Raw genomic sequence first — 21,558 nt, forward strand, 5'->3', positions numbered from 1 at the left:
ATCCTAGATTCAATCACATTTATATTTTTATACTTCCAATATTGATATTAATTCCAATAGAGCCAGGAAATGTTTAGTTTAATTATACACTTTCTATTTTGTTGTATGAAATTATCTGTATAATCTGTGTTTTTGTTACTTTCATTGTGTGAAATGCTTGCAGCAAAGTGCTGTAAATAAAATACCTGACATCACTGATCACAGTTTAACTCTATAACTTCTCATTTGACCTCAAATCTATGTGGAGTCGAGTTAGTTGGAAGAAATAAATCAAAATGGAGTGAAATCTACATTTTAATCAAATTCATACCACATGATTATATTATATCACTGTTTGCTCGTTTATATGGCAACTATATATTATTGCTAAGCTATTTTTGAATTGTAAATTACATTTACAAGTATGTAAATATTGATTCTTTGAATTATATATTGTCAATCAAAATCTGAATATGCAATGTGCTATGTAGCCATATATGTGAAATAAACTATTATTATTACTATTTACTTTCTCTGTAAATCTCTGTTAATCTGTCGACAACTTAAACAAATTTCTTTTTGAGTGTCCTCAACAAAACTATTACATACAGAAGCAAGTACACAGCTTTCGTAATTTCTATGTTGACTTATTTGTGTTCATGAAAATATCAACCTGTCTGATATATCTTACAGTTGTAGTCTGACATTGAGAATAAGACTGTAAATGTTTTGATGTTATGCCCCCACATATCTTCATATTCTCAACAGTTCTTATAAGTAAATCTATAGATGTAACTTTAATTTGAACAGGAAACAAAAATTATTATATTGTACTTCACAATTCAAGTCCTTGTCAATGGTTAAATGGTATGTTACACTTTTATCTTCAGTTTTAAACAGATAGATATAATCACTTGAAGACTGACATAGCCACAAAGCAGACATTTGACATAAAAATGATTTCTGCAACATCTGAAAGGTTACTTCGTTCATATGTAAACATTGAGTTTCCTCGGTTTTCCTTGGACTCTGAATAAAATAGACAAATTCATAAAATTCAATTAAAACAAGAAGAATTGGATTCTGATACATGTATTCATAATTTTCTCGGTTTCTGAATAAAATCGAAAAAATTACAAAAGTAAATATAAAGAAGAATCGGATATTCATACAAGTATTTATAAATAAAATTATGGGAGATTACAGAAAGAGCTAGCAGTTCTCATTATAATAGTTAAAAAATAGATAATGTAAAGGGAATTTGCTGAAAATTTCAGTCAAATTCATCCACCCTGAACCAAGTATTTAATGATTAAATTTTGGGCCTAGCCTCGATCAGCATTACTATAGTCGGTACGATAAAAAAAAACCATGGTCTCGATTATCGATTTTTTGATTTAATCAGAAGTAGCAGACTGGGCTCTAATTCAGTATATATCACAGGCTAGCGATGCCATCGAGCGTTGATTATGGTCTGGATAAGTTAATTAATGTCTAATTAATAATTTAGATAACATTCCAGGCCTAAAGAAAGACCTGCAATTGACAGATTTAGCTCTTGCATAATGTCTGTTTAATATTGATGAATTAAATGTTCATATACTGATCTTTTATAAGGAAACATCGAATGTTCATATTCATAATTAAGTTAACAGAAATTTAAGTTACCGGTGACTTCCTTGGATTCAATTTCTTTGTTGTTACGCTTTTCTGTAGAAGAATTAAGGTTGATAGTCTCCCTAACCCTTCTTTTAATCTTCGATATGTGGACCCAGAATTTTTGTAAACATCTGAAATATTCATAAAATCAAAATAAAAAGGTTCCTACATACAAAACAAAAGGTTCAGATATAATTAATTTTTTTTCCATGCTTGTTGATTATTCATACCGGGAACAAGATTATTTCGGAATTTAAAAGTAAAAGGATTTGACAGGTCAAGGTCAGTCATAAATAAATATACAATTTTAATTTTTATGGAGCTGCTCAGTTAAAACTTTGACCTTTAAAAAAAAATAATAATTAGTAATTCATAAAATTAAAGTAAAAGAAGATTGTTGAGAGAGAATCGTCATGCTGTCACACACTCATCGGGTGTAGTATTCGTCAATTTCATAACAAATTGCAAGTAGACTAGGCCTAGCTACGGCACTAATGTAAACAAACCTATATGCATACAACTTTGATGAGAGAAAGGGTAAAATCTAACGGGCAAACATGAAAATACAGACATTCAGCTAGTATGGGTTTAACTTAACTTCAATGTAGGTTGTCAGGGTGGACTGCCAACTAGAATCTACATAATTAATTTCTTTTGATTTGAGTTTTCACTTACTTTTTCAACGAAATAATCCGGCTCAACGTGTCTTGAACATATTGTCAAGGTCTTGTCATTTATCGGGTCTGATCTGGTAGACTGTATGATACGTAATGATTCTCTCTCCACTCTATGTTGTTTTTGGGTAAGCGATATAATGATCAACCCCGATTTCTTTTATTGCAGGCGGAACATCCGAACAAAACACAATTCGCGCCAGGCATTTTGTTAGTGCGAGCAGAAACCGGAAGTAAGCTGTGCCCGATATCAGCGTCAGAGGCCCGCCGTCACATAAGGTAGTGACGTCACACGGTGGGCGTTCCCGTTAGTATTCTAGTTCTATGGTTTAATAAGCCATCGACCGGTTTATTCGACTGACTATTTGATTTGGACTTAGGGTCGACTCCGTTTTTTTATTCGGCCACAAAGATTAATATGAAATGGGGTTTAACCTCAAGATATCCCGTGAAAGCAATTAAATCATTAAAGTTCGGTAGAAAAAAAAAATAAAAAATAAAAAAAAAAATAAAATAAAATTGAATTGTTGGTTTTTCAATTATTAATTCTAATTTGTCACAGGTCCAATCCATGGACCACTGAAAATTCACCCGAAGAGTACGGCCGTTTGCCTTTAACATTAACACATTTTTAGTAAATATTTTTGTTATTATTTTGTTACATATTTATGAATACGGTTGGATAAATTCTGCAATTTAATTTTTTTTAAATTTTGCGCCGTATTGAATATTTAAGATTTTTATCGATTATCTATTGAATTGTGGCCCTTGTCCACTATGCTTTACTATAGTGCTTGGAAAGGTAATAGGGTTTAACCGGGATGTGGTCATAACGGCCCTATGCCATAACGGCCAAAACTAGTTCGGTCATAAGATCAAAACGGCGCTACTTTAGTCATAACGACTGAACAGTTTGGTCATAACGGCCAAAGCGTTTAGTTATAACGGCCAAACAGTTTGGTCATAACGGCCAATAAATTTGGTAAAATTGGCCGCTATGACCAATTTGTGCTATGCTGGACACTTTGTTCTGACAACGGTGCTTCCTAGACCCACCCTCCAACTCCACCTTCTTCTTAATCCAACTGCATAAGGTTATTTTGTGTTCGCACCAATGTGTAACCTTTCTAATGATTTTTCTGAGAAAATTAGTACCATGGCAAGTCGACTCAAAACAGCAATGCCTAGGTTACAGTTTTCGGCATTTTAATATTCCTGTTCGCTTTAAACAAACGAAAAAACACAAAAAAGTCACCGTTTCGACAGTTAAGAGAGAGAGAGAGAGTCCTCGACAGTTAAGAGAGAGAGAAAGAGAGAGATTAACGTCCACTCGACACAAACTAGGTAATTTCGTGACTAACATATGGTACATTTTTTTAATAATTCGCAAGCGTGTATATTGGGTCTTTACCAGTGGGAGGATACCGGAGGACCCGGAGAAAAACCACGAGGTTGGACAGGCAACCTTACTCCTTGTCACGTACAACCGGGGAATCGAAACCACACCAGCTGACTCAATCACAGACCTTATGATACAACGCGCACGCGCTAACCATTCGCCCCCCCCCCCCCCCTGCTCGACAGTTAAGAAAATATAGTGAAAGTTTAATATAACGAGAAATCTGTGAGTAAATGAATGAAAAATAGGGATATTGCAATTTTATAGAGAATTGACAATAATTATAATGACAGTATTTTCGGTGGGAGCTATAGTTGGCCAAATGGTCTAACGCGTTCGTCTGGTTTTCGACACTCCGTACTACACGGAGTAGAGTCGCTTGCCTAACCTCGTGGGTTTTCCCAGGGTCCTCCACTCCACCCCACCTCTTCTAAAGACCCCTGCGCGAAGGGAATTATTGAAATAAAATGGCACCCTATTAGTAAGTGTAAGGGGACTGCAAACAATTACACAAAACAAATTTACGGACAAGACACAATACGCAGACAACACAAACAAACGTACATATCAGATCAAGTTAGTCCCGAAATGACGTTAACCATCCCTATCCCACAATTGAGGTGTATGTTTGTACGCACCCCCGCATCCTCTCTTCTGTATCCGCAATAGTTTTAATATCAGACTACACAGAATCGGATATTGTGTGGATACTTTTACGATTTACATATCTTGAGTTCTTGAGTAAAATCCCTATCAAATCTGGACCTATGTGTAACGTAACGTGACTCGAAATATTCATATCAGACTTTAGACTAAGCTGAATTGAGATTGATAGATAAATAACATATACCTCTATATAAAATCTGGTCTATTTCATGATACACTTGAATATCTTCATGTAAAGTATAACACTATTTAAAGGGACAAACCCGAATGTATGTCAGAGTGGACGAACAAAACCAAACACCAATATATTGATCCCAAATATATTCAGATCGATTAATTCCAATGTTTTGGCTATTTGAAGTGTAAATTCGTTTCTATTGTTTTCACATCACCATCCTTCTTCATTATACCGGTCAGTGCAGGAAAGAAGGTTATGACTGGGGTGCAGCTTTGTTTCATTTTCTCGCCATATCACGTGTTCTTAACCGCAATGGGGCTCCAAAGAAACCAGTTGATCTGAGGGTATGAGAAAAAAAGAAACTTATCAAATTTCAAACTATATATATGCGAATAGTAAATTTCGTTCGCCTTTCGCAGAGCTATAATGTTATCGTTCACATTCTGGCTTTTGAAGTTTGAGAACAAGGCACCGGACAAACTCTGGGTGGAATTTTTAAAAACTTGGTGCGATTGTTCATTTGATTCAATCGTAAACTATATAATATTTCAACCATTTATAGGTTGTGATACAGACAGAGTTGTCTGTAAATGTCTTTAACGGAGTGGATTGATCATTGGGACCAGAAAAAGACAGGTTTGTTTTTTAGTTCCGCAGTACTGCCTGTATCACCGTCTGGCAAGGTGGATCACGTGGCTAAGTGGGTAAGACGCTGGCTCGCTAGCCTGGAGATCGGGTGTTCGATCCCTGCATTGGCCGAGAAAGTTCATTCAGACTTTCCGGCGTGGTTTCCCCTTGTCAGTGATGCAGGATGGTGGGCCTGACAAGGAAAGCTGTCTAGTCGTTCGGATGGGACGAAAAACCGAGGTTCCGTGTACACATAAGAGTAGGCCGTAGCGCCGCTGCCCGTCAAAATTTCCCTCATATAGCACACTGTAGTCCATTAGTCCAGGTTAGGAGCAGAACAGTATAGCACGTTAAACCCCATTTCATTTCATTTATTTCCGTCTGGCAAGCTCCTGTTGGTGTTTCACTGAAATATACTCGAGATGACCCCCTTTAAATTTATTGAATTATTAACAATACATTTTAGAGTGTATTGTTATCACAGTGTGAGTTTCGTTATCATACTTCTGGTAATAGTAAATATTAATACAATATGACGAGACAACATATTTTAATATTTGTGTGTTTTATTATAAACTGTGTGAATAGTTATGAAATTCTTAAAATCAAGGACTATAAAATAAGGAAGCTATTATCTTTGAAGGATAACGGCGATGGGGAGCAGGTTCCCGCTGCATATTCACAAGATGCTGTGGAGGGTTTTAAGGATTATTTTGATTCGAGTGTAACACTGTCCGACATTGAGAAACTTAATATCTATAAAAGTTTTAATTTATCACTGCAAAATTCCGAAATGAAAAACAAAAGAATAGAGGTATTCTGTTTTAGTTTTATGTTAATATGTAGTTATGCAGTTATTCAGGCCAGTTTTTAAGATTTTGCAACTGCGGGGGCAAGGGAGGGGGGGGGGGTGAGGCTCTCCCCCTAAATGACCAGTCATTCCCCCGCACCTTAAATATTTTAGCTTCGCTATGAGGGCAAGATTTTCAGTATGGGGGCAGGGGGGGGGGGGGCAGATGCCCCCGTACTTTGGCCATAAAAAATGGCATGCAATTATCTCTCACCGACTGGTTATTCAATTTTACACGCGATAACACAAATCTATATTCGTCACGTTTCTGAATATTTTCCAATTTTGAGTTTTTGCCGCCACACCCGACCTCCAGACTAGCGAGCCAGCGTCTGACCCAAGAATATGAAAATGTCTGCATTGTACCATTGAGTTCTAGCAAAACGACAAATATTGGCATTCGTCACTTCGTCCGATTTTTAATTTTCAGTTTGTCTATGTTAGTTAGTTCACTGATTAAAGGAGAATGGAATGGAGCGTTTTATTAATGCATTGGAAGCGTTTTTAAGTTGTCTTATTCACTCAAGAATATTAGTAAATTGCGTTTTTAATAAATAAACACAGTCCGATGAATGTAATTACTTACCTATGTGTGTTTAATGTTATTTTGTTCATTGAGGAAGGTGACTAGGGTTGAGTATACTGTATACATCTAAACTATTTTTAAGGACACAAATCAAAAATATCTAACTCTTTTAAACCTCGAAATATTGGCCAACTTTTAGGGTGATTTATTAAAACAATATGTTAATGTATTTCGATATGGGCACACTCTACTATCTCAAACTTAAGTATCCAACTTTCCCAAGGCTAACATACAATTATAGACCAAAACGTTTACAATATTCAAAATTTGTTGACAGTTTAAATGAGCTCTAGATTTTAATATATCGAGGGCTGAAAGCCAGAAGTGTCTATCTCCAAAATTGCCAAAAATGAGTTAAATACACCAAACAGTTCGAAATTTCGTGTAGTTTCTCTGCAAAAATTATCTAAGTCCTATCTTTATAAATAATGACGCAACAGAGAAGTCATATATTGTTAAGTACAGAACCACTAATTTTTTTTCCAAGCAAAAAAACGTATCTCCAGATAGAGAGTTCTTGCTGTCATTTTGTTTTGCTACATTAGTGCAAGATATGTATATATCCCACTTGTCCAGTTCTTGCTGATAAAACACTTATATGTTGAGAGTTATTTCCCTTGAATCACTGCCTAAACTGCCTTGTTAATGTTCCAGAAAAGGATATAAAATTGATGTTTTCACTTTTGTGATCTGTTAAAATGGCTGGTAGACAAGGTAAGAGGCACTTAATTTAACTAGTATAACTTTATATACAAAAATAATGTAATATTCCAAAAGTACTTCATTAAAATTTAGTTTAGTCCTTGATGGATATATCCATTTCTTGCTGAAGTAGGCCTACGACCAAGGACAAAAATATGATCACTTTTAATTCATATTAAATGTTACAATATTGATATTTCGCAATTAATAATAAGGAAGTTGAAATATTTTATTGTTTTTGTTTTAGGACGATGTCTAGATGCTACGGAGGCGCTGGAACTATTAGAGGATATGGAAAGCGAATTTGATGATGCTGATAATGACCCAGATTATAAAACGTCTGATTCCGAGGGTGATGACACTTCTTATGTTTAGTTCTTTACCACAAAGAAATCTTCTGCACATAACAAGGCACGAGATGATTTACATGAAGACCAAGACAACACACCAGATGGTAGATAACACACACGATAATGGACAATAAGACAACACACAAGATGATGGACAACAAGACAACACACAAGATGGTGGACAACAAGACAACACACACGATAATGAACAAGACAACACACAAGATGGACAACAAGACAACACCCAAGATGGTGCAAAACAAGACAACACACGCGATAGTGGACAACAAGACAACACACAAGATGATGGACAACAAGACAACACCCAAGATGGTGGACAACAAGACAACACACAAGATGATGGACAAGACAACACCCAAGATAATGGACAACAAGACAACCCACAAGATGCTGGACAACAAGACAACACCCAAGATAATGGACAACAAGACAACACACAAGATGATGGACAACAAGACAACACACAAGATAATAGATATTTTTTTAAAGTTAAATAGTGACAAAACTGAATATATTCTTATAGGATCAAATAATAATTTAAGCAAAATAGCTGATTGTAGATCCATATCTATTGCTAAGTCTTTCATTTTACCTGTTAATTCTGCAAGAAATATTGGTGTTATCTTTGACAAAAACATGAACAATATATGTAAAACTAGAAAATACATTTCACTAGATGCAACTAAATCACTTGTTCGTGCCTTTATAACTTCTAGGATTGATAATTTTAATTCTCTCATTGCTGCTCTTCCTGTAAAACACCTAGATAAACTTCAAAAAGTTCAAAATTGTGCTGCCAGATTGATAACTCTTTCGAAAGAACATGACCACATAACTCCAATTTTAGCTTTTTTACACTGGTTACCCATTAAGTACCACATTAATTTAAAAATACTTTTATTGGTTTATAAATGTTTTAATGGCACTTCACCCTCTTATATAAAAGATTTAATCACTGTATATACGCCAACTAGATGTTTGAGATCATCTAGTGACCCCTTTCTCCTTATACCCATCTCTGTAAATCTTTCTTCTTTCGGAGAACGACCCTTCTCTTTCCAGGCACCGAGACTCTGGAATAAGCTCCCTTTTTTCATAAGGTCAGCAAAATCTATTACAATATTCAAACAATCACTAAAAACACATTTTTATACACAGGCTTTTAGTTAAAAAGATTCTATATATCTTGCATTTTATCATATGATTATGCCATTCTCTATATGTATGTAATTTTATCATTTAAACTTTTATGTACATTTGAATTTTATATTGATTCAATTTATGTTTTTGTAAAGCGCCTCTGAGCATTGCTCTGCAGTGCAAGACGAGCGCTGTATAAATATCGTTTTAATAATAATAATAATAATTCTGTGAGTTAATGTTCAATTTGTTAAAATGTGTTTGAATTACTTGTTTGAATTAAATGCATTTTTCAATGTTTTAAAGTAGTTCATTCATTTATTCATTTCAGTGGCGGCGGTAGCGAATCTAGGAATTTGAAATAGGTGAGAGGGGGGGGGGGCGAATAATTATTTTAAACAAATTTTGAAAAAAAACCAGTGTTTTTATGCTGTGTTGTCCAAGTTTAGGGGGCCTGGGCACCTATAGCAGCCCCTAAATCCGCCAATGCTGTCTAGACAAAATTCCCCTTATAGCACAGGGCTTGCATACTGAATTTCTGACTTCAGTACAGTCTATTCATAACTTGGTATGAGCATTATGCACATATAGCTTCAATGTTGACTTCCCCATATTGGGGGAATTTATATCAACCAGAAGTGTCTATATCCATTATTACGAAATAAATTGAAAACTACTGCAATAACCCTATTGATCATTCAGCATTTGTTGTCAACTATTAATACACACGTAATTACCAAAAATCATCTAAATCCAACAATTACCCGATTTTTAAAATTTAGTCAAACTTTAAATCTTCATTTTCTCAAAACGTCAATTTTGGAGATATGCAGTTCTGGCTTTCAGCCCTCGATATACAACACTAGGCCTGCTATGTTTCGAGTAAATCATATCCAGTAAATGCCATGCCTGTTGTTAAATATCCTTTTTTTACTGATAAGACTGTCGTGCAGGAAGAGGGGTCTGGCAAGGAACAACATTTAGTCGTTCGCATTGCACGTAAAAGAAGCCTTGTGAGCAGGTCGTAGCACCGATGTCCGGGCAAGATACCCTCACTGTGTATTGCGTATGCCCATATTCATTGTCCCAGTAGAACAGTAGGACGTTAAGTCAAAATTTATTTCATTTCCATTTGTTTTAAATAGGGCACCGAACAGATCATACGATGGCACGCATCCACAAACATCTGTTGTCTTGTTAAAACTGTATACAATCACAGGCGCCTCTGTAACATGGAAAATATTTCAAAAATAACATCAAGCTATGACTAAGTAAAGTCTGTTACGTCGATAAAGTTTTTGGGGTGGTTATGATGTACATTTTGGTAAAATTTTGGCCACTGTTTTGATTGATTTGGTGGGCTAAATTAGTGGACTTTGAAGTTGCCCAACCAGTCAGTATCTAAAAAATGCCCGTTATCTATATATATTGTTCTATGTTTTCAGACTTCAAGTCCAGGGAAAAAAATCAGTTTAATGGATATGTTTTGGTCTATGTTTAATTCCGGAATACTTCAAATGGATACAAGTAAATTTTAGTTACATTGATTTCTATTGAATTGGCCGTGCGGGTAATTGTAGTTTGAAATGCTCAACTTTTTCCCAGGTCTTGTTGATGAATATTTTGAGTCAGAATTATAGGAGACGCCCCAGATATTAATACGAACCAATTCAGTGTGAAAGAAATGCTATGACACAAACCTTCCAAATAGCTCAATATTTGAGTTAAAATCTATGAACTCGCATTTACACGATTTGCATACTTAAATTCGCTTCATCAACGGATGTTCTGTGAAATGTTGGAGGTCACCTTTACTTTCATGTCTGTGTTTCTAAACTTTGAGATTCCATTTCTGAGACACATACAGCCTCCACATACATAAAATGTATATACTGTTAGAAAGGAAGCAAAACAAATCCAATCAACTGTCGCATAATTACATTGAAATTGGTTTCTTTACAAATAAACTCATCAACATAGATTATTTTCTATATTTTGAAATTTAAAGATGAATCCAATTCTTAATCAAAGTTCAATGAATCAGCTCGTCTGCATTGCGAAACAAACATGGTATTAGTCCATCCAAATTTATTTACACATAACAATCTCCAGTATAAACGCATTTGTTTCTTTGTCTTCAGACCCTACCCAAAAGCGAAAAGCGCCAGGACTATGGTATAGTATAAAGTATAAACTAGTTCCTGGAAGTATAGTAGAAATTGGTGCATGTTGCACATCAATATATGGAGCCACTCAATTACCAGAGTCTACTGTTCTCGCAATAGTTCAAGGTACACTATGTCAGTTCATTTTTTCTTCTTTTTCTTTGAAAAACGTAAACACATATGACAGAACAGCGCAAAATAAAAAAACTTTAAAAGAATACAAATTCGATCTTTCGATGGGTGTATGTTTAAAGCATTGGTTATTTTGGCTGGAGTTTTAAAGTCTTGCTGCTAAAGCTAAAGCAAAAGCAACAAGAGAAGAGGACTTGTGAAGAATGGTGTGGATATATTTAAATCGTCATAGAAATTACAATCCATTCATTTTCGACTATTTGGGCATTTGGTACATACCCCCCCCCCCCACACCCCGGACTATTATATTATCGTTCACTTACTATTTCATGACCGTGGGAGCCGTGTCTCAGATATGGGCGTGGTAATCCATGTTTTTGCATGAGGAAAAAGATTCCGCCCGGGCCCAATAAAAAAACCCAAACCAATATTTAAATGTGTGTGCAGGGGAGAGGATGGGGTGGCATCCCCTCCCAGTGCTACCGAGTAATGTTGGGCTGTGTGGAACATGCTAAAGTCGATTTCTAGCATATCTAATCCACGGTATATGTTTGACACTGGTCGAGCATTATGATTATGATTATAATGTTTAAAACCGCACTGAAACCGCGTGATGTTTTGCCATTTGTGAGGGAGCTCAAAAACTCAAAACCGTCATTGCGTCCGCCTCACTTAGCCCCTAGTCCTAGGGTTAGCATTGCCGTTTATAACTTTTGACTTTTACTGTTTTAAAGTTGCAATTTCATATTTTTAAGTTATATTTTTAAAATTTATTAAAATAAATGAAATGAAATGAAATGGGGTTTAACGTCCTACTCTTCTGCACCTAACCTGGACTAATTGAAGACGGGCATACGCCATACAGTGTGCTATGAGGGAAATTTTGCCCGGGCAGCGGCGCTACGGCCTACTCTTATATCGAATTCCAACTGCCAAGGGATCTTTTACGTGCACGCCAATGTGTACACGGGACCTCGGTTTTTCGTCCCATCCGAACGACTAGGCAGCTGTCCTTGTCAGGCCCTCCGTTCTGCATCACTGACAAGGGGAAACCACGCCGGAAAATCGAGATGAACTTTCTCGGCCAATGCAGGGATCGAACACCCGACCTCCAGGTTATTAAAATAAAGCCTTAAAAAGATGGTATCTATAAACAGTCCTACCTTGTTCAAGAATAGTCCTATTAATCCTATAATATACTATTAGTATTGCCAGTTGAGAAATTGGCAAAAATATCATTTTCATCTTCAAATTCAAACGTTTGAAGATAACTACTCCATGGTGGAGAATAGAAAACAAGGGAGGTAATTGGGAGGTAATTGTGTTATTATTTCCGGTGTAAATGAGTTTTAAGTGTGAGAATGACACCTATGATCGTATAATAGTGAGTGGACAACCTATTGAGCAAAAGACATAGAAATAATTATGTTTTGACTTTCTTAGAAAATATGAAATTGTAACTTTAAGGTAGGCCTAGGTTAGTGCCTTTTAAAGGTAGCTTGTTCTTAATTGTTCGATGTGACAGTGAGTTCCGTGTACAGACAGAGTATTGCATTTATTTTTTAACTTGACAGTGACATTAGTTTTTGAAAGATTGGTTGCAGGGATGTTATATGAATTAATTATTAAATTAATAGAATTTAACGATGAAAGTTTTGGATGATGGTTGGATAGGTAAATGTCCTCTATGGAGGCTGAATAAAATACGCGATGTTTTTATTTCATGTTTGACCTAGATATTTTTTTTATTTTAAGATGTCATATATACTAAACAGTTACAAAAAAAAAAAAACGTCAGTACGATTTCAAAATCCGAGAGGCACTTTAATCCAATCATTCTAGAAAATGACTTACTAAATGGATCAAAACAATTTTTTGTGAACAATATGTTGACACATTAGTGATTAATTCATCACAATTCCAAGACATTACGAGAAGGTTTAGAGGCTGTACACAGTCTATACATCAGTATCTGGTGTGTTCACCGCGAGTGTCAATAACAGCAGCGCAGCGTCTGTACATGGAGTGGACCAGGCGATTGATGAACGCCATTGGCACCTGGAACCACACTCTCAGAAAAGCCTGGCGCAATCCATCGGCTGTGCTTGGTCTCGGTACGACGTTATGAATTTCATCCCAAATATGTTCACTCGGGTTTAAGTCCGGACTAAGGGCTGGCAAATGCATAACGTTGACACCGTTCTGCTGTAGAAAGTCCCGAGTAACTCTGGCGGTGTGGGCGCGGGCGTTGTCATGCTGGAAAACGTTGTTTCGATGACGTGCGAAATGTGGTATGACGTGGGGTCTGAGAGCTTGATCGATGTTGTGCGCTGCTGTGAAGCGGTCTCCTCTTCCTGGACCAAGATTTTGGAACACAACAGGACCCACTCTCTGCTTCAGGCCGATTCCACCCAAACCATTATGCTTGGACCTAACCATGAGTCTCGTTCCAAGACACATTCGTCAGAATAACGCTGGCCACGCCGACGCCATATTCTGGTCCTGTCATCTGCAGTTGACAGTGATACGCAATACCGACACTCATCTGTGAACTGATGTTGTTGGGCAAACTGTAGACGTTCACGTCGATGGCGAGGGGTGAGGATCGGTCCACAGTAAGGTCTACGACAATGGATGTTCTCTCTGGTGAGACATCGGCGCACTGTATCGGTACTGATGAGTCTTCCGTGTGTCTGACGTGCTATCTCAGATGCCTGTGTAAAGGGATTTTGCACGCGCTTTCGCACAACATGGCGGCCTTGTCGCCTTGTGGTAACCCTGGGTTTACCAGTTGCCGAAGCCTGCAGATTGTCCGAACACTGACCTGGAAGTGATTGGCAACGACTTGGGCAGTGTGGCCAGCGTCAGATCTTCCAAGTGCCTGGTTCCTCTGAGCAGTCGTGAGTCGTGGCATGCTCCTGACGTTGTAGTGTGAATGATTCAACCAGGTATGGGTTTGCGTTTGATGGGGCTGAACATCACGTGCAGCATGAGTTTCATGAAAATCATGGAGAACACATTACCATCTCAGAAGTCAGGTTGCGTTTTTTGAGAACATTTCATGGGATGGAGCCTTATTGCTCAGGTAAGGTTGGAGATGTGGTCACAAATATACAATAAAAACATTTGGAAAGTTTTATGCAATGCGTCTATTAGAGTAACATACCAACCTGCCGTTTCTTTTGCTGCTTAGTATAAATGTCAGTATATGCATGGCGACAAAATTCCGAGATGCTACGAATGTTGTTAGATTTAATAGGTTGGGCGAGGGTGAATTTACAAAGCCCCCGCCCCTCCCCCTCCCAGTTGGTTACTTTCAACTTGATCCCATTTGACAATAATGTACTTTTTACAATTGACAATTTGGACTTTCCATGTGAAAGGCTTACAAGGACATTTTTGATTTTTGATGTTTAAGCTTTAATTTATAATTATTAAAGATAATTCGTAGGCTATTTATATTATTTTGAGAACCTGTCGATGTTTGCCCTCAAAAACCAGGTGGTAAATGTTGGAATGGTTAATTCACAGAGCGTCTCCATTAAGAGTTAATTTTTTGGACAGAGGACTTGAGTTAGTTTTTATAATATCCGCTGTTGATGCATACTAAAGATATAAAATAAAAGTATAAAAATTATGCATGAGCACAAATTCAGAACTCTCACATAGATAGACAATATAAACCTTACATACTATACGAAAATACAAGACAAAACATGGCCTGCGCGCATAAAATCAAGTATTTAATAAAATAGTATTCATACATAATATAAAATTATATCACTCTTGTTGTAACTGAATAATATGTCCCAATCTTTATTCTGGTCAACAAATTGTACTATTTTACAATATCCCAATTAATTGATGATACAAATTTCATCTTAACACACCTAATTTAAAACATTGGAAAAATTCAACTAAATGATTTGAAAAGCCTGACGTAAAGCTTTTCAAATGTGACTTGGAATTAAAAATATTTTTGAACCCTCTGGACAAGTAAAATAGGATTTAATGGATAATTTACACAACAGCTAGGACACTAACACATCTAGTACTTAGAATAAGGCTATTTTTTATTTTCTGGAGCTGTCAAGCCAGCAAGAGTGTTATTGTCCCTTTAACAACAAAAATTGAAGATGCGATTCTCCAGTGTTCAGATTGAATTGACCTAGATTTTTCGGAATCGGATTGTTTTGTGGTCGTTTTAGTTTTGCTAGACGAATCCATTCACTTTTATTTGACATTGAAGTAATTTTGTTTTTCTCACTACATTGTTATTTTAGGAGGAACCTTGTTCTCGGAATCTTTTGAGGGATTATGATTGTCTCTTTCAGCCGTGGTTTGTGTATTAATTGTGTTTTTAGTTAATTCTTTGTCTTTATTGCCATTATAAAAAGGCTGTAAATTCTACTAGCAGGAACATGTTTGGCCACAATTGCCAAGGAAGTGAAATAGCAGAATAAAGGTTACGCAAATATCATTGATGCGGAAAAAAATGATCAAGATAGAAAACAATTAATCAAAAAGATGATAAACTAAATCTGTTCCTATATAAATAATCCTCAAAGTAAATTCTCAAAAATTCTGATCTGTAGTGTTAACAAGAATTGTGAATTTCGACAGACAGCAGTGACGGCAATATACCCTGACAAGAAAGGTGGGGATGAAAAATAACTATTTAATTGTTATTTTAATCCTATCCCAGACAACACAAAACGGCTGTACTATCTGACACATTTGATTATGTTGGAGTCAGGGCATAATTGTGTTAGTGTTACCAGTTTTTCTTTATTTTATTTTAACAGATGATGTCAGTGTAAAACAATGTAAAAATTCCCCACACTTTTCTAAAAATATGAGAAATTTTCACCTTGGACAAATAAAGAGATATGAAGATATTGAGAATTGGTTAGAGGAGAATATTGTATCATACCCGGTTAGTCTATAATATTTCTCCTTGATAATGATTTTTAAATAATTTGTTGATATTTTCTTCATAGAAAATAGAAATAATGTGTAGTATCTTATTATGCTATATTCTATAAGAAAAGGTCCGTTTTCTGTGGCAGAACTAAGAGTTGGCCTATTAGAGAATACTTACTCTGGTGATCGTATATATATATATATATATATATCAAGCAAATTGGCCCTCTTGCTAACAACATTTATACCCGCAAACACACACGTTTATCTAAAAACTCTGATGCTTTGCCACCTCTGCTGGTAAATCCTATTTTTGTCATATTGCCAACAACTGAAATCAACCCTCTTAAAAATCTAATTTGCATTCAAATTATTTTTTTTTAGAATACTTTGAATTATATTTTTCATTGTGATGCTTTTAATTAATTTCTTTTGCGAAAAATTTGATTTTAATTGATTTCTTAAGTTGTGACACATATTCTTTAGTCATTATTTTTTCCCCAGTTATTACTTGGTAATATGATAATAAGCAAGATAACAGATATGAATGTAGGTCTTCTCCCTCATGAATATGAAAAATTAACAGCAAAAATGTTATCAGTTTCCCAACAAGTGTTTGTGATGGATTTTAGTCTTCCTAAAGGACAGGTATTGATTGTTTTTTGTTTTGTTTATGTTTAAGTTTTAATATTGGGGGGGGGGGGGCTGGTGGAGAGAGTGATAAATTATTTTGCGGTACTTGACCATTCTCGAAATACGGCTACCTAAAGACACCACTTTTGTGCAGATCTTGTATACATTTGATCCCAGCTCAAGTTGATGCCTTCTAAAATGGTACCTGGTCTCGTATTGGCTTATTAAAAATGGGCAGAAATGTATAATTTGATCAATTTCTTGCAAATTAAAGACTGCATCCCTTTTTACATATATTTCAAATATAAAAAATTATGCTGTATTTAAGCACACCTATTGGTATTAACAAAATCTTCATGGAGAAGTGACTGACTTGTACGTAATTAAGAGAGCTAAATTATTATTACTTTATTTGACACATGATGATCATGGTGTGAGATCTATACAAACTAATGTAAACATTAAATTGGAATATGTTAAGCTATAGAATTGATGGGTTGGATAATTTGGGGACCAAAATATTTTTGATAAAATACTTTTGACTATTTAATCTTTATTCTGGTATCATTTTTCAGGAATCCTATTTCATAGACAATTGGGAGAGGCCAAGTGAATTATTAAATAAAGCCTGCAATGTTGGCAATTTGGACTGTAAAACATCAATACTTCGTGGATCTGATTTATGGGAAATGGAGAGAGTTGCGATACATGTCCAAATAAATCATTGTAAAAGGGAACTATCTGAAACTTTCTGTTCACAGTATACAAGAAAACAGGTAGAGTAAACAGGCTTTAACAATGACATTCTCATTTCAAACTTTTAATTTTCTTAAAGCTGAAAAAAAAATCTCCCTAATTGATTAATTTGAGATAGAAAAAGTTAATCGTTATATAATATATATATATATATCTATATATATATTTTTTTGTTTTCATAGTGTTACTTAGAATACAATATTGGAAAAGCAGTGGATATTTTTACAGATGATGGCAGGATCAACCAGACTGTTGACAGTAACACCCTTCCACTTGATTTAATATTACAAACTGGTAAATAAATTATAAAAGAAATATCATTATCATTTCCTATGATTATGACTACTAATATTTACATATATGTCTTTCTAACATGGCTGTCATTTACCCATTGCAGTCCGGGAATTTGAAAATGCCCGTTGGCTTTCTTTGCTTTTGACACTGTTTTAGTTTGTCCTTTCCAGATAAGTCATCATTCTTTGTTTAACCTTTTTTTTTCTTTTTTTTAAAACCTAATCTAAATTGATTGATTGACAGTGTTATATATTTTATTGTATATAGATCCAGCTGTAACCACAATGGAAAATGTATTCTCAAAACTTTTAAGACAAGTGGACAATGAACAATATGATATAAATTTAGTTTTACATGGTGGCAACATCAACTATACATCAATGTGGGTTGGTAGTTATAAATATAATAATAGAAATAGATCTTAGAAAGTTTATTACAATTTAAGCAGATTGGATTACTCAGGATAAATTTTACCTCAATGATTATGAATTTATCATGGACAGTTTATTTATCTATGGAATAAACAAAAGAAGTGTTATTTGAGGAGGAAGTAGACTAGGACAGTATTGGTGGAATATGCAGCATTTAGGGACCTTTCTCAGAACAAAATGTCCTCACTAGTTACAAGGATTGTTAAAGAGAATAGAGAATGATACTGGTATATGACGGGGCATTTTCTAAGAACTCTTTTTCCTTCACAGACTGGGTTGGCCATTAATGCTTAAGAATTTGTTTTATTTTCACGAGGGTTGCAGAAATTGAATTATGCATACAAATTTATAAAATTTATTTTTAAGGTGAATGATCGACAGCGATCTATTGATGATAATCCATATAAAAACTTTGACCAAAGTCAGAATATCCGACTCAATGATTTGTCACAATCTTTGAAGAGGAAGTTAAAACCTGCACTGATTTCCCCAGATGTGATGGACACTATTATAACAACAGAAGAAAAACAAGTTAAGATGGGCTTGGAATATTTAACAAAACCATTTGTAAAATCAACACAAATTCCATATAGGCCAAGTTACATGAAGAAACATTACGCCAAATTTAAAAACAATTTCAAAAATTTCACTAGAGACAAAATGAAATATGATACCAAAAATTTACCAGATAGACTTAATCATTTAAAGGAAAAGCAGTTAAATACAAGAACAAGGGTTACACAAGTTTTTTTAATGTCAAAGAATGAACAAGATACAAAAGAGTTAAATGACAAATATGAAAAATTAAATTTATTTAAAGAAAACAAAGGAATAAGGGTGAATAGTCTAGAGAAAGTAGAACCAGATTCACGTAACACTAAAGTACCAAATAAATTGTCATCTATTTTACTTGGAAAAGAGAATAATGGTAACATTCATATTAAAGATCCTGAAATACCAGCTAATAATACAACAAAAGGCAAATTAAATGAACTTGGTTTTAGAAAGGTTTGTCTATTAGAATATAATTGATTTAGAAAGATACACATTTTGGTCAACCTGCGTATATATATTTTTTTAAGAAAATGAAGATCATGTAGGTAGCTAAGCTCTTTTCAAACATTCTTCAGAAGTATCTTACAATTACAATTCAGTACTTATACTTACAATTACCCTGTTTTATCAGATATTTTTTCAAGCAAATTTATTTAATTTCAACAGTCTGACCTGCATCTCTCGTTTTTATCAAATCCTTTATATCATTGCAATTAAGTGATTGCCCATTTAAAAAAATGTTGGTTTTTTTTCAGAGGAAATTGTTATCTATATCGTCTGATAGAAGTTATTCAAATGGGTTTATTTACAATTTAAGAAAACAATCGAAAGGTTTGCCAGAATTTTAAAAAACAAATTTCAAAAGATATCTGCCTTTTTCCTTAGAATTGTTCTGTAAAGAATGAATTTGAATGGTGGGGAAATGTGTATTGATAATATATTTATGGTGTTTTTAACATTTTGTTGCTGGGATAAAAGTATGATAAAATACACTTTTGGCTCACAACACAAGATGCATGATATGATATTCTTGATTTTGTAATATCCAAAAAGACTCTTATATTTGTTATTTGATAAATGTAAATCTATATTCTAGAAATCCAAGAAAATTAAATACTTGACAAAGAAGGATTCAATTTACCTTTGTATTCAGACGATTCCTATGCACCATGACATTAGTTCTTTATTGACATTACTGTTTTCTATTCAATAAAAGTACAGATTTTTTTTACAGCTATACCAACATTAAATAATGGTTTCACAGTTAAAGTTACAACACTAAACACAAGCTATCAAGACAAATTGCCAAAAAATGTAAGTAAATGGAAAAATCTCAGAATAATTCTACTGTATTGAAATGATTTGATTCAATTGCCAATAATGCAACGGTTATGTCCAACTCCAATACATTAGAATAATGGGGTTACACCCGAATTCCCCAACCCCAACAGACCCTTATAATTACAGAGTTTTAACATCGTTTGATTTATCTCTTGTTTATTTGAATAATAACATGTTTTTGTTAAATGTTTAGAGTTCTCCACAATATGTAAATTTTGATGAGAATTTATTTGATTACAACTGGAGAAAGATAAAGAAACATGTATTCAAAATACTACCAGTTCAAAATCAACACAACATCTTCGTGTATGGTAAGTTAATAATAATCGTAAAATCGAATCAATAATAAAAACAACTTCAACTTATGTTAGACATTAGCATTCGAGATATATTCCTCAGATGTCTGGGATTCTTATTATTCAATCTATTTATCCAATCCACCAGCTTACCATAGAGACTATATCTGTTCCCCAAAAAGTACAAATAGTACCAGTATATGTCACCTCACAGGGCTCAATGCTTAGCCATGTAAAACAAAAGTCGGCATTGGTAAACAAGATTTGAATTGTCACTTTTATAAATTTATACAGGTAGAGGTGATCACTGTTTATTAAGTAGTAAACTATCTTTATTATATCCAACATCAGATATTTTAACTACATTACCTGCTGATGAAGATACTATTACAGCCAAATGCAGGTAAATAATTCAGTTAAAAATCACATAACAGTAAAAAACGTTTTATACGCCCACAATCTTTATTCGATTTTGACGAAACTGAAAATATAGATCTATCTCCCAAAGATCTCGGTTCCTTTCGATATTGGAATATGTATCGGACCATAACTTCATGGATTATGGCCCCTGAGTGTACGAAAAATCACTTTTTTAGCTTGTGGACACTCTAGAGGTCACAATTATCATCTGATTTTGATGAAACTTGAAATGCATGTTTATATCCCAAAGATCTTGATTTCTGTTTATATTTGCGCATATCGGATTATAATCTCCTGAATTATGGCCCTTGATTGTACGAAAAATTACGTTTTTAGCTTGTGGTCCATTTAGAGGTAACAATTTTTATCCGATTTATAAAAAAAAGCGTTTGAATGTATCACCATTACACCCTAATGATGGCCGAGTTCGAATTTTGTGAAAATCGAACCAAAACTTCCGGACAAATGGCCACCCTTCGTACGCAAATAGGGTAAATACATGGTATATCATGGTTGTGGACCCTCTAGAAGTCCCAATTGTACCTTGTGTTAATAATGTTCAATTACTTAGTCATTAAATATCGTAAACGAATTTCTATTTGTGCAGCATGTTTATGTTTTTCAGAAGAGTAATATCATCTTTACCACAATATAATAATCTGGTATTTAACAGTAATATGTCACCTCGTTTAATTAATCAATTCTATCAATTACCACAAATATTTAAGTTACAGGTAGGTTACTCCTTTACTTTAAATAGCTTCAGTCATTCAGTACAACC

General features: G+C 34.6%; 1 protein-coding gene across 3 annotated transcripts in view; it reads left to right on the plus strand.

Annotated features, from left to right (window-relative positions):
* Positions 1–21,558, plus strand: part of LOC126817803 (uncharacterized) — a 41,544-nt gene that overhangs the window by 2,365 nt on the left and 17,621 nt on the right. For 2 of the 3 annotated variants that reach the window (XM_050544952.2, XM_050544953.2), the window contains 13 exons: positions 10,277–10,358; positions 10,973–11,122; positions 15,934–16,064; positions 16,556–16,699; positions 17,260–17,460; positions 17,623–17,734; positions 18,002–18,120; positions 18,532–19,173; positions 19,476–19,551; positions 19,955–20,034; positions 20,255–20,372; positions 20,652–20,760; positions 21,403–21,511. In XM_050544952.2, coding sequence (XP_050400909.1) covers positions 10,277–10,358; positions 10,973–11,122; positions 15,934–16,064; positions 16,556–16,699; positions 17,260–17,460; positions 17,623–17,734; positions 18,002–18,120; positions 18,532–19,173; positions 19,476–19,551; positions 19,955–20,034; positions 20,255–20,372; positions 20,652–20,760; positions 21,403–21,511 — 2,073 coding nt within the window. The remainder of the gene's footprint in view (positions 1–10,276; positions 10,359–10,972; positions 11,123–15,933; positions 16,065–16,555; positions 16,700–17,259; positions 17,461–17,622; positions 17,735–18,001; positions 18,121–18,531; positions 19,174–19,475; positions 19,552–19,954; positions 20,035–20,254; positions 20,373–20,651; positions 20,761–21,402; positions 21,512–21,558) is intronic. The other variant, XM_050544955.1, reaches the window with a different exon arrangement.

This window comes from Patella vulgata, chromosome 4 (assembly GCF_932274485.2).
Source record: "Patella vulgata chromosome 4, xgPatVulg1.2, whole genome shotgun sequence".
Taxonomy (NCBI): Eukaryota; Metazoa; Mollusca; class Gastropoda; family Patellidae; genus Patella; species Patella vulgata.